The sequence below is a fragment of the Kickxella alabastrina genome (genome assembly GCF_025024165.1).
Source record: "Kickxella alabastrina strain RSA 675 chromosome Unknown BX661scaffold_140, whole genome shotgun sequence".
NCBI classification, from domain to species: domain Eukaryota; kingdom Fungi; phylum Kickxellomycota; class Kickxellomycetes; order Kickxellales; family Kickxellaceae; genus Kickxella; species Kickxella alabastrina.
The window spans coordinates 2,636-14,051 of record NW_026251611.1 but is presented as its reverse complement, the minus strand read 5'-3'; the positions used below and the strand labels follow the sequence as shown (position 1 = coordinate 14,051).

Below are 11,416 nucleotides of genomic sequence, written 5' to 3'. Positions count from 1 at the left end.
CGCCATTTGCTTAAAGACTTTAAATTGCGTAGTCGGCCAGAAAACTGGAGTGGTCATCGGATCATTTGTGTGGGCGACTATGCAGATGATATTCCCCCGGGTTTTCTCTCCGATTATGAGTGCGAGGAGCTCGGCAATAGAACTCTTTTTGAGTTTGTTAAAACATTCGGAGGGCCATCGAGACTTTTTGCGTATACCCCAACTCGAACCTATCACCACGCAGGCAAAACCGCCTCAAAGCGCCTCATCAAGGCGCTGTTGCCCGAATTCAGGAACGTTAGTCAGCAGGACAAAGATACCGTTATTCGGAATCTGACGACCGACGAGTATATCCGCGCTGAAGCTTTCCACGCAACGCTTGATAAATTTAATCTTGAAGACATGCTGCTTTCGCGGATCGGCTGGTCGTCGGACCCTTCGGTCGCGTTGGTTAACAAAGTTGGCTTTCACCGGGGCACTTGGGCTGGTCATTGCATTGATTTGAACACGGCAGATACCGTTGACAGCACCTGGAAGGATGTGACCAAAGAATCATACGAGTGGATCAAAACCATCTACGAGGACCAGTCTGACGAATAATTCTTCATATTTCGATTTGATTTAGTATGCTATAAATGCAGATGCTAAAGCTAAAAATAGGGGTTCTAAAGCCATCAAAATGAACTGCCAATTGTCTCTCATTTTTACATTAACTGAAGTGCAAAAAAACAAACAATCAAACAAGCAAGCGTTGGCTCTTTCGTCGCCAATTTTTGAATACATCCATGAGATTTGGTAAAGTCGATATAACTTTATCAAAAACCACGTCTTTGAACTAAAAGGTAAATAAAAATTATTTTTTGAAATTTTTTGAAAAAGTATGAAAAATGCGTAAGTCCCAAATAGTATTCGCCAAAAAGCTCAAGCGCCATATTTGTGGCGATGGTATGCCAAGGGGAGCACGCTGGCAACATCTATCCAAGGCCTCTCAATGACCACCATTGTGTCGTTGTCAATAAACGACACATGCATCAAGTGTTGATAGCGCTGGGTCATGCGGAAGTTGTGCGGCACGTTGACATTGATTCCAGCCTCGCGCAGGCGTGCAGCATAAGTCGACGCCCAGTCTTTGCTCTTTGTCCAGTCCACTTCAACAACAGAGTCCTCCGCCCGGGCGTCTTTAGACTCGACCACGATGTCCATCCTGGCACTGCCATTGACAGACCCATCGACTGACTCCTCTTCCTTTTTCTTCCGCTTGATAATGTGCCGTGCGGATCTCTTGTCGGCTGCCTGCTTTTCGTCCAAGAACCGCGTGAGGATGTCCTTCTCGATATCCTTGCGCTTGTGGATGTTGAGCACGGCTCTCTTGGGACCTGGAGGGATCGACAGATCTATGCGGGTGATATGGCCGGCAGCCCAGGCGTAAACGATATTGGCCTCGGTGGGGTTTGTGACAATGCCAGAGACGCAGTCTCCAAAGTTTTCAAACGTGCGCGGGATATCTGTCGCCGAGTGCTCCTTGGTCCACTTCGTGAAGCAGGACTTGGACACGTCCCACACAAAGATCAGGTTGGACGCAGTTGTGATGACCAGGTTGCCCTTGAGGTCAAAAATTATGGCGGTCGGGAGGCTGTCCACCTTGCCCTTCTGCATCGAGGGCAGCACTGAGCTGTGTGCGCCGGTCACTGATGAGACAATGACGGTTGCGTTGGAGTCGCTGGTGGCCACAAACTTGCCATCAGCGCTCACAGCCATGTTGGTAATTGTCCGCAGCTCAACATCAGCTGGAGTCATCTTCCTAGCCTGGGCCGGGTGGGTGGGCACATTGTCACAGCCGGCATCGGTCTCGGTCTCGTCCTTGGTGCTGCGGTGGCCACAGTGGCGGCGTACGGTCTCGAAAACACCGGACTGCCACTGCGAAATGTCGACAATCGACACGAATCCATCCGTCGTCGACATGATGATGCGGCTCTCATCGCTGGTAAAGCGCATCTGGGTGACGCCGCGGTGATCAGAGTAGTCGGGCACAAAGTTGGGCGGCGGGAATTCCTTCACGCGGCGCACACGCACATGCTCACCGCTGTCGCCGGTGCGGGTAACAGAGTAGAGCTTGGGGCCCGTCGAGTCCGACGCAGCGATCAGCGCGCCGGAGGGCGAAATCGTGCTGCTGAGAATGTTCGTTTTGGTGTTCAGGTCCATGCGCAGCAGATCGCGCTGCCGCTCGTAGACTTGGAGTGCCTGGCCGGTCTCCATCGTATCGTTCATGTGCGGCGGCATGGGCTCGGACTTGCCGAGCTCCCAGATTTTGAGCGTACACCCCTCGTGCTGCAGAACGAGCTTGGACTTGGGCGCAACACTGATGATGCTGTCGACCGGCGGGAAGCACGGCTGGCGGTGTGGGTTGTCGTTGGGGAACGAGTCTGACTCGCAGGAGGCCACCTGAGTGTCAGCGCCGCCGGAGATCAGCAGGTTGTGCTTGGCGTTCGAGCTGACTGCCAGCGCGCGCACATCATGCGTGTGATAGCGGCGGAATCCCGAGAGCTGCCACTTGCGGGTCTTGTTGGGGAGGGACTTCTTCTTGGTGCTGATGGACTCGGCAGGGCTGCTTCCGATAAAGAGCTTGAACTGCGTGATCTTCGGATCGACGCCCGAGGCGAACACCGTGTGACCGGCCTTGTCGGCGGTCAGGCAAAGGACGTCGGCACCCTGTGCGCGGAAGTCCTGCAGGGAGACGTGCATGATCGGGTCCCAGAAGACAACGTGGCCGCGCGAATCGCCCGAAACAATCGTGTCGTCCTTGAGGACGGTGACGGCCCATACCAGGGTCGGGTCGCGGCCTTCCTTGGGCAGGGTCATGCGAGCGACAACATGGCCAGTGCTAGCAGTCCAGATGCGCACGGAGCTGTCTGCCGATCCGGTAACAATGGTGGAGTCATCGTGCGACCAGGCGACGGACAAAATGCGGCTGTTGATCTTGTCGAAGCAGCGCTGGTACATCAGCTTGTCGTCGGTTATGTCGAAAATGCGAATGTGACCGTCCTCCGTACCCACGGCCAGCTTAGTCTGTGCGTGATTCGTTGCCATGCACCATACCGCGCCGCCGTTCGAATCTATAATGGCCTTGGGCACCAGCTTGGCCAGATCCCACTCAATAATGACCGCGTTAAGGCCGGCTGTGAACAGACGCGGTGCGCGCTCCACAAGCCGCTTCTTGGCGGCCTCGCGCTCAACATTGGTGTCAAACAGCTCCAAGTCGTCTGCGGTCAGCTCGGTCTGGTGCGACCACGCCAGGGTCTCCACCGATCCCTTGACGACGTTGGGAATCATTTTGTCGTAAACAAGCTTTCCTTTGACACCCCAAAGCTCAATGTCACCGTTTGCCCGGCCAACGGCAATGTACTGGCGCTTGGAGGTCTCTGGTGTAAACTCAATGGCGTTTATCGCCTGTGGAACATAGTCGACAAAGCGACACCTGTGTATCTGCATGCTTTTATTTTATTTTCAGTCGCGCTATCTGGGTGGCAGCAGCGGCAAAATGGGGTGGTGGTAAAAGAAGAAATAAAAAGAAATAAAAATAAGCAAGGCCAACACGAATTCAAGGAATGCAACAACAAGAATAGACGCAAAAAAATATATGTATATAAAAGAGCAAGCAATATTTTTTTTTTCATTTTTGCTACAGCCAGAGGCGTTGAATGATTTTTTTTTCTTGTCGAAATAAGCGAAAAATTGGTAACAAAAAAATTGCGATTTGATCGGATCAGGATCAATCAGCGGATCAAGAAAGCAATTTTACACTTTAGCAAATCCCCGGAACTGCGGGGTAACCTTTGGGATTGCATTTATGCGCTTACCTTTATAGTTCGTCAAAAGTAGTGCGTTAATAGTGCATTTAACACCTTTTGCTAGAGGTAGGAAAATAGAGAAAGTGAGCTAAAATAGATCTATTGAGCGAGATATAAAGCAAAAAAACAAAGTTGACGAATAGACTAATTGTCTACCGCGCCACTTTACCCGTCATGGGCTCTATTTGACAAAATCTGCAAACCAAAACTTGCAGCTGCCTTCCCACAATACTAATGATTGCATTCGTGTCAATATAGTCTAAAAAGTTGATTTATAAGTTTTTATTTTTTATTTTTTATTATTGCTTGTTTACCATCACTTGTTTATCTTTTTGTATTATTTTCCTCAGCTGTTCAATTCCAAAACCTACTTTTCCCAAAGCACACATTTAAATTATCTCTCAACATGGCAGCACTCGTTCCCAAGGATAAGCGGCAGTTGCGGGCGTGCCTGATATGCGGCATTGTTCTCAACCACCACACGTTCCGCGATATTGGCTGCCCCAACTGCGAGTCGCTCATCAAAATGCGTGGACAGAATGACGTTGTCACGGACTGTACCAGCGGCACATTCGATGGATTGATGGCAGTGTTCCACCCGACAAAAAGCTGGGTGGCCAAGTACACGCATGTCAACATGTCCAAGCCTGGCATGTATGCGGCAAGCATCACTGGGCGGATTCCTGAGGACATTGAGGACACGCTGGCGCAGAGGGGATTTACGTACCATCCGCGCGACGGAACTGCTGAGGAGTAATTAGAGGCTTTTTATTTGGTGTGCACACTGTTTTTTATATTTTGAAGTGCGCCCTAATTTAATTGAACTTGTGGCGGTTCGAACTGGTCGGTCCAGAAAAATGCAGAAAAGTTCGTTTATTATTATTATTATTTTTGCTGCTGACGGTGGTGTTGTTAATCTCACCCCTCTCTCCTTTCTTTTGCCGCCAGAGATGGCAGTTATATTTTGGGGGTTATTTTGGATCGGCGGGTGTGCAGTGGATACAACCTTGCCAGCCCGCGCACTCCCCGCATATTTCAACAACTGCGACTGTATGCGCGCGCGTTTTCCGCCGTGTGGAGGTTGCATCATCGCCATATGGGCTTTACTCACGCGGGGCAACGTGATTGAACTTTTAAAAGAATTGTGCACGGTTGGCACTGGTCAGAAAATTCTCCATTTTTCCATTTTTCCATTTTTCCATTTTTCCATTTTATATATTTTCCACACTTTAGCTCGTATATAATTTACTTTCTACACTTATTACTCTGAAAAATGCCTCAAGTTTTAAGCACGCTGGCCAGGTTCGACTGGCAAAGAATGGCCTCTTACACAGTCAGGAATCCCAAGCAAGCGCTTATCAATATCGCCATCGCATACTTTGCCTTCCGACAGTCACTAAAGACAATTAAGAAAATATCAATCTACGGACTGCGCAGCGCATTCATGCTTCTATGGAAGCAGATATCCGGCGGCATCGTGCGGCATGTGCGCAGGGCGCCTGGCACCGGCATTGTCGTGCAGCGAAACATTGACAAGATTGTCAAAGAGATCGAGGACAGCATGACTGGCGACGTGCCCGGCGAGGCCAAGTACTTGGAAATCCCCAGCAGTGGAATGAGCGATGACGAGATAATGGCAGTACTGCGCCGGCGACAGAACGAGCGTGGCGTGGACTGGAGGAACGGCCGCGTGTCGGGTGCCGTCTACCATGGCGGCGAGGAGCTTACGCGGCTGACCAACGAGGCATACTCGCTGTTCAACCTAAGCAATCCGCTGCATCCAGGTGTTTTTCCCGGCCTGCGTCGCATTGAGGCTGAGGTCGTGCGCATGGTGCTGGACCTATACAATGCTACGGACGAGTGCTGCGGGACGACAACATCGGGTGGCACAGAGAGCATCATCATGGCCGTGCGCGCCCATGTTGTGTGGGGCCGCGAAGTGCGCGGCATTAACAACCCGAACATTGTTGTGCCGATTACAGCGCATGCAGCGTTCGACAAGGCTGCGGAGTACTTTGGCATTGGCATCACCCATGCGCCGGTCGATCCTGAGACGCAGAGCGTGGATTTGGTGGCGATGCGGCGGGCCATTGACTCCGACACCGTGCTGATCGTCGGCTCGTCAACCACGTTCCCCCATGGCGCTGCTGATGACTTGACTGCATTGAGCGCCATGGCGATCAAGTACAAGGTCGGTCTGCACGTCGACAGCTGTCTGGGCAGCTTTGTCATACCTTTCCTCAAGGAGGCTGGTTTCCCCGAAGTCATTTGCGACTTCCGTCTGCCGGGCGTCACATCCATTTCGTGCGACACGCACAAGTACGGGTTTGCGCCCAAGGGCACATCGGTGGTCATGTACAACAGAAAGCAGATGCGCCGCTACCAGTACTTCACTATATCGACCTGGCCTGGCGGCATCTACGCCTCGCCGACCATCGCTGGCTCTCGCAGTGGTGCGGTCATTGCTGGCTGCTGGGCAGCGATGACAAAGATGGGCCGCGACGGGTACTTGCAGCAGTGCAAGGATATTGTCGAATGTCGGATTGCGATCCAGCACGGCATCGAGCAGATTCCCGAGCTTTTTGTTGTCGGCAAACCAGTATCTACGGTGGTGGCATTTGGCTCAGTCGAGCCCGTGGGCATTTACGGGGTTATGGATGAGATGAAGGCGTGCGGGTGGGACCTGAGCCCGCTGCAGTACCCCGCGGCGCTGCATATTGCGTGCACGCGGCTGACGGTGCCGGTTGTGGAAGAATTTTTGCGCGATCTGCGCGACTCGGTCGGCAAGGTCAAGGCCAACCCGAATAACTACAGCAAGGGGTCGAAGGCCGTCTATGGCTTTGCTTCAACCGTCCCTGACACGACCATCGTCGACGAAGTGGCCGCCGGGTTTATCGACGCGCTGTATGCCGTGTAGTGCGGCAAATGATAAAATGAATATTTAATTTTGCTACGAAAGCTGCACTTGCAAGGTTGAGAATAAAGAAAATGTAATAAAGCATTGGTAAAATACAAAGTCCTCTTGTGGTGTATTTAATATCCGGAAAAGCCCTCGTCGTCCTCGTCCTCGTCGTCGGACTCGAGTAGCTCATCGATCTCGCGCGTCAACTCCTCGAGTCTCACCTCTTTGGCCCGCTTCATCGGGCTCTGTATCACAAAATTAGCAGGGATAGGTATCGACGACAATCCCAATCTCAAGCCAGGCAGGCTCTGTTCTTCACTGACATGGCGCTCGGACGCCTCAGATTCCGAACCAGGTGTCACACCGCACTCGTCCTCATCCCTACCATCCTCTTCCTCTTCTTCACCCTCTTCATCATCGTCGGAAAAATCGTTGTCGTTTTCACCCAGCGACGACACAAACTCAAACACCGATGCCATTTCGGGCTCCTCCAGCCACAAATCCAGCTTGATCTCATCCGCGTTCTCAACCTCCAAAAGCCTCAGCAGCGAGGCTTCGAACCGAGTCAGGGCATTGCGCGTAATCATATCGGTGACAAGCTCGTGCTGCGCCAGTGTGCGCACAAGCACAAACATCTGCTGCAGCTGGGTGTGCGGCGTTGTGTCATCGAGGCCCAGCTTGTTGAGCGCCTGTACGAGCACCTTGCGGGTAGCTGGGACCTCGACAAATGTTTTTTTGAGCGCGTCCACGGCTAGGTTCGCGTAGGTGCCTAGGCGGGTGGTTGTCCGCATGCTGCTGCTGCTGCCGTTCATCGCGCTGATGGCGTCGAGGATGCGCGGGTCGCACCAGGAGATAATCTGCTGAACCATCTGACCTTGCGTGGTGGCCCCAGCCTGCGCGTCGCCACTGCCGCCGTGCTGCTTGAGCATGTTGTCCAGGCGGCAGATCGTACTAATGGCGACCTGCTGCAGCAACGCTTGGTTCTCGTGCGACATGTAGCTGAATGCCGGGAAGAAGTACGTCAGACACTGGCGCAGCGCGTCGTTCCCGCTGGTCGATGGATCGTAGTACAACACCAGGAGCTCCTCCAGCACACTGGCCGGCTCTGGGATGCGGTGCGCATACAGAAGGCGCGCTATTCCCTCACCGGCTGTCGCCTGCGTCTTCTCATCGTCGCTCTCAAGCTCAGCGTACAAGAGATCGACAAAGTCCTTTGGCGAGCCCAGCGTGACCGACAAGTCGCTGATACCGTACATAAAGGCCAGATCAAGCAGCGCTGACAGGCCCTTTGTGTGCAGGTCGCCCTTTGTGTACTTGACAGCCTGCACAAACAGCATAACGTTGCCAACAGCCAGGTTTTTGTCCAGCAGACAGCAAAGCGCCAGACACTCGATGCCGTACTCTTGCAATACCGTATCCGTGCTTTGCACGGCGGGCACCACGCACTCAGTGAGGAGTCCATACATGGACGATCCCTCACTGAGCGCGTCAAAGCAGCGCTGCAGGATGTACTTGATGATGATCAGACTCTTGATGTTGACCAGAAGGGCCTCCATCTGTTCCCTCTCGGCGCTGCTACTGCAAATAACTGGCGCGAGCTCGCGGACGTCCGACACGACTTCAACCATGATCCGGATAAAGTCTTGCTCGTTGATGGATAGCTTGCGGATAATGTCGGCGATGGCCTCGATGTTGTTCTCGGGGATCTCCGGCACCATGATCATCTTGCGCATCAGCGTCAGCATCTCGCGGCGGCCGAGTTCGTCCGGGAAGTCAGACATCTTGGCGACGAGAAGTAGCTGATGGATGACAAACTCATAGTCCGGCCGCATCTCCTCATCGTCCTCAGACTCAAGTTTGGCGCTGAAGCTCTCAAGCAGCTGGGCCAACTTCATGACCTCGGGCAGGTGCTTGTCAATCTGGTCAACGTCCTTGCGCTCAAAGAAGAACTCGAGCGTCGAGCGGATAACGAATGCAACCTCGGGTGTCAGGTTTCCCCACAGCTCATCGTCGAATGCCAGGTTCTCGGGAATCTCAGTGTATGCCGAAAACATGGCCTGCATGACCTTGTTGGCCGCCGGGCTGTCGACCACGTCGAGCGCCGAGGTGAGTTCCAGCAGGTTCTGCCCGGAAAATGTTAGCCAGCTCTCGCCAATCATCCGCACGCACGCACGCTTGACGCCCTGATCGCGGTCATTAATACCGGCCACCAGCAGCCGCTCCCGGTCTTCAATGCTCAAAAGATGGTAGTCGATCGGCGGCATCACCTTGAGAAACAGACACTTGCGGTTTGTCGGATCCACATCGCGCGCGCGCTCGAGCACAAACGGCAGCGTGGTCGGGTTCTTTTCGATGTTTAGCAAGACCGCGCGGCGCACCTCTGCGCTCGGATCGCTGTGCATCAGGGTGATTAGCGTGTCCGTCACACTGTCCGATCCGTCCTCGTTGTCGGCTTCGCCGCTGTCCGTAGACTGCAGCTTGGTCAGTGCAATGGCCGCGTTCACTCTGATCGGTGCCTCCTTGTCGCGAATCCGCTCCGTCAGCTGCTTGATAAGATCAAAGTACAGAACCTCATCGATCGCGCCCAGGTTTGTCACCGACATGGCGACTATCTGGCAGCAGCGCATGCGTGTCATCTTCTCTTTGGCCTGGAACCCCTGCAGCAGATACTTAATCAGGAACTCGACGAATCGCGATGACACGGTGTCAGCCTCCTCCTCCTCCTCCCCAGTGTCTGCCGTAAACACATCGTCTGCGTCTGCTGAGTTTGCTTTTGCTTTGGCTAGCGCTTGCGTGTCCATCTCCTGGCTCACCTGAACAAATATGGCTACCAGTTTGACCACTTTGTCGGCGCTGGGCTCGCGCTTCTTTATGATCAGTATCTTGTTTAGGTTGCGGATAAACTCGTTGTTAAATGCAGCCTCGCCCGTCATATTCTCGGTGTCCACGTCGTGACACTGTGTCTGCAGCTTGTGCAGAGCTACTGCGTGCTTGCGGTGCCCTGTGGCGCTGCGCTGCGCCGCGTCAAAAATGCTTGGGATCGCCGAGCGCAGCGAAGATATTGTGTCTGGCCCGCCCTTGCTTTTGGAAGGCATTCTAGAGTGTGATGCTTTTTAATTTGGTGGCCGAAAATGCGGGGAGGTAAAAAAATAAAATAAAAATAAAAATTAGAAATGAAAGAAACGGTGAACATTAAAGTAAACAACAGCATTACGGCCAAATTTCGAAATAAAAAAGTGTGATTTCTTTTCAAATATTCATACAGCCTTGACTGGCTCGCTGATTGTGCGGTTCGCCGGTTCGAGTTGCACATGGCGGCTGTTCCTTTTTTGGGCGAAGAGGGATCCGCGAGCTAATTTATTTGGAACCTCATGCTTCAACGTAAACATGCATGTTTTGTATGCATGCGTGCGTGGAAAAATGAAAATCGATTGATGGCAAGGTTGCAGCCTTCTTGCTATTTGAAGTCTAGGACTTTCTGGGAGGCATGTGTTTATTTCATCGCCTTTTACTCTTTTTATTTCTCTTTGCACTTGTTCGTCTATTATTCGATTATTTTTCTACTTTTCCTTGTGTGCACAGCTCTTTTTTTCTATCCTTCGCTCGCATTCACCCTTCCCTTCCTTTCCTTAACACCATTTCCCTTTTATTGTTTATCCCACCTTTTACACCGTTTAACGAAACAGTTTTTCTTTTGTACAGAATAAAAATGGGGTTTTTCCGGAGAACTACATCAAAGTCGAAGGACGGCAGTCAGGGCGCACCGACAACGCAACGCTACCTTGATGCTGGACGCCAAGTGGCGGCAGCAGCAGCAACAACCGCGCCTAATTCCAACAAGCAGCAGAGCCACGGTTCTGACATGTACGATCAGGATGATGCCAGAAGCTACGTTAATGTCGATGGCGATGGTGCCACCTACGAGCAGGGCCGTCCATACCAGAAACATGAGCACTATTATCAAGAGCCACACAGCGTTGGCATATCCGCAATGCGTACAAAAGATGCATTCAATCGCGACGAGGAGGGCGATTTCGACGATGCCGCTAGCTACCACTCTACGTCGTCCAATCCCGGAATGGCGCGGCCGACGACAGCCGGGGCATCGGCATCAGCGCCCACAACCGCGTATTCAGGGGACACGGGCTATACTCAGACATTACCCTCGCGGTATCTACAGATGGCTACGCAGGGCCGCGGGGGCGCCAGGGGCAACAATCCAATTATTGACAGTTACTACAGCACGTTTGGCGACGACGACAACGTGGCACGGACCATGGGGCAAATGTCACTTTCTGCGAATGCCCGTCAGATGCAGCAGCAACAACAGCAGCCACAGCAGCAGTATCAACCTGCATCCCACATACAGCCTTCTCTTCCCAGCGGCGGCATGGTATCCTCGGCTGCTGTCAATGGAGGTGCCATTCGCTTGCCAGCCATGCAGACAGAGCCGAGACAAAAGTCAGAGCAGGAGCTGGGCGAAGATTACTTTCAAAAGGCCGTCAACTTCCACGAGCTAGGTGATCTAGTAAGCGCCACGGCATACTTTAAGCGGGCAGCCGACAAATACAATCCGCTGGGCATGCTGTTCTACGGCCTGTCGCTCCGCCACGGCTGGGGCTGCCAGCCGAACGAAAACCTGGCATTTGTGTTTTTGCAAAAGGCCGGCGAGCAGGTGGTACCGCAC

At 52.8% G+C, this 11,416-nt stretch overlaps 1 protein-coding gene across 1 annotated transcript; it reads left to right on the top strand.

The window, feature by feature from the left end:
* The first annotated feature begins 4,135 nt into the window (after window positions 1–4,135).
* Window positions 4,136–5,010, top strand: BX661DRAFT_191834 (transcription initiation protein spt4). Its single transcript, XM_051537689.1, has one exon. It carries the CDS (start codon window positions 4,234–4,236, stop codon window positions 4,582–4,584), a length of 351 nt encoding a protein of 116 aa, XP_051388392.1. The 5' UTR covers window positions 4,136–4,233; the 3' UTR covers window positions 4,585–5,010.
* Window positions 5,011–11,416: the final 6,406 nt, after the last annotated feature.

What these genes read in the sequence shown, in the direction of transcription:
- BX661DRAFT_191834 (XM_051537689.1), top strand. Translation starts at nt 4,234, where the DNA reads ATGGCAGCACTCGTTCCCAAGGATAAGCGGCAGTTGCGGGCGTGCCTG.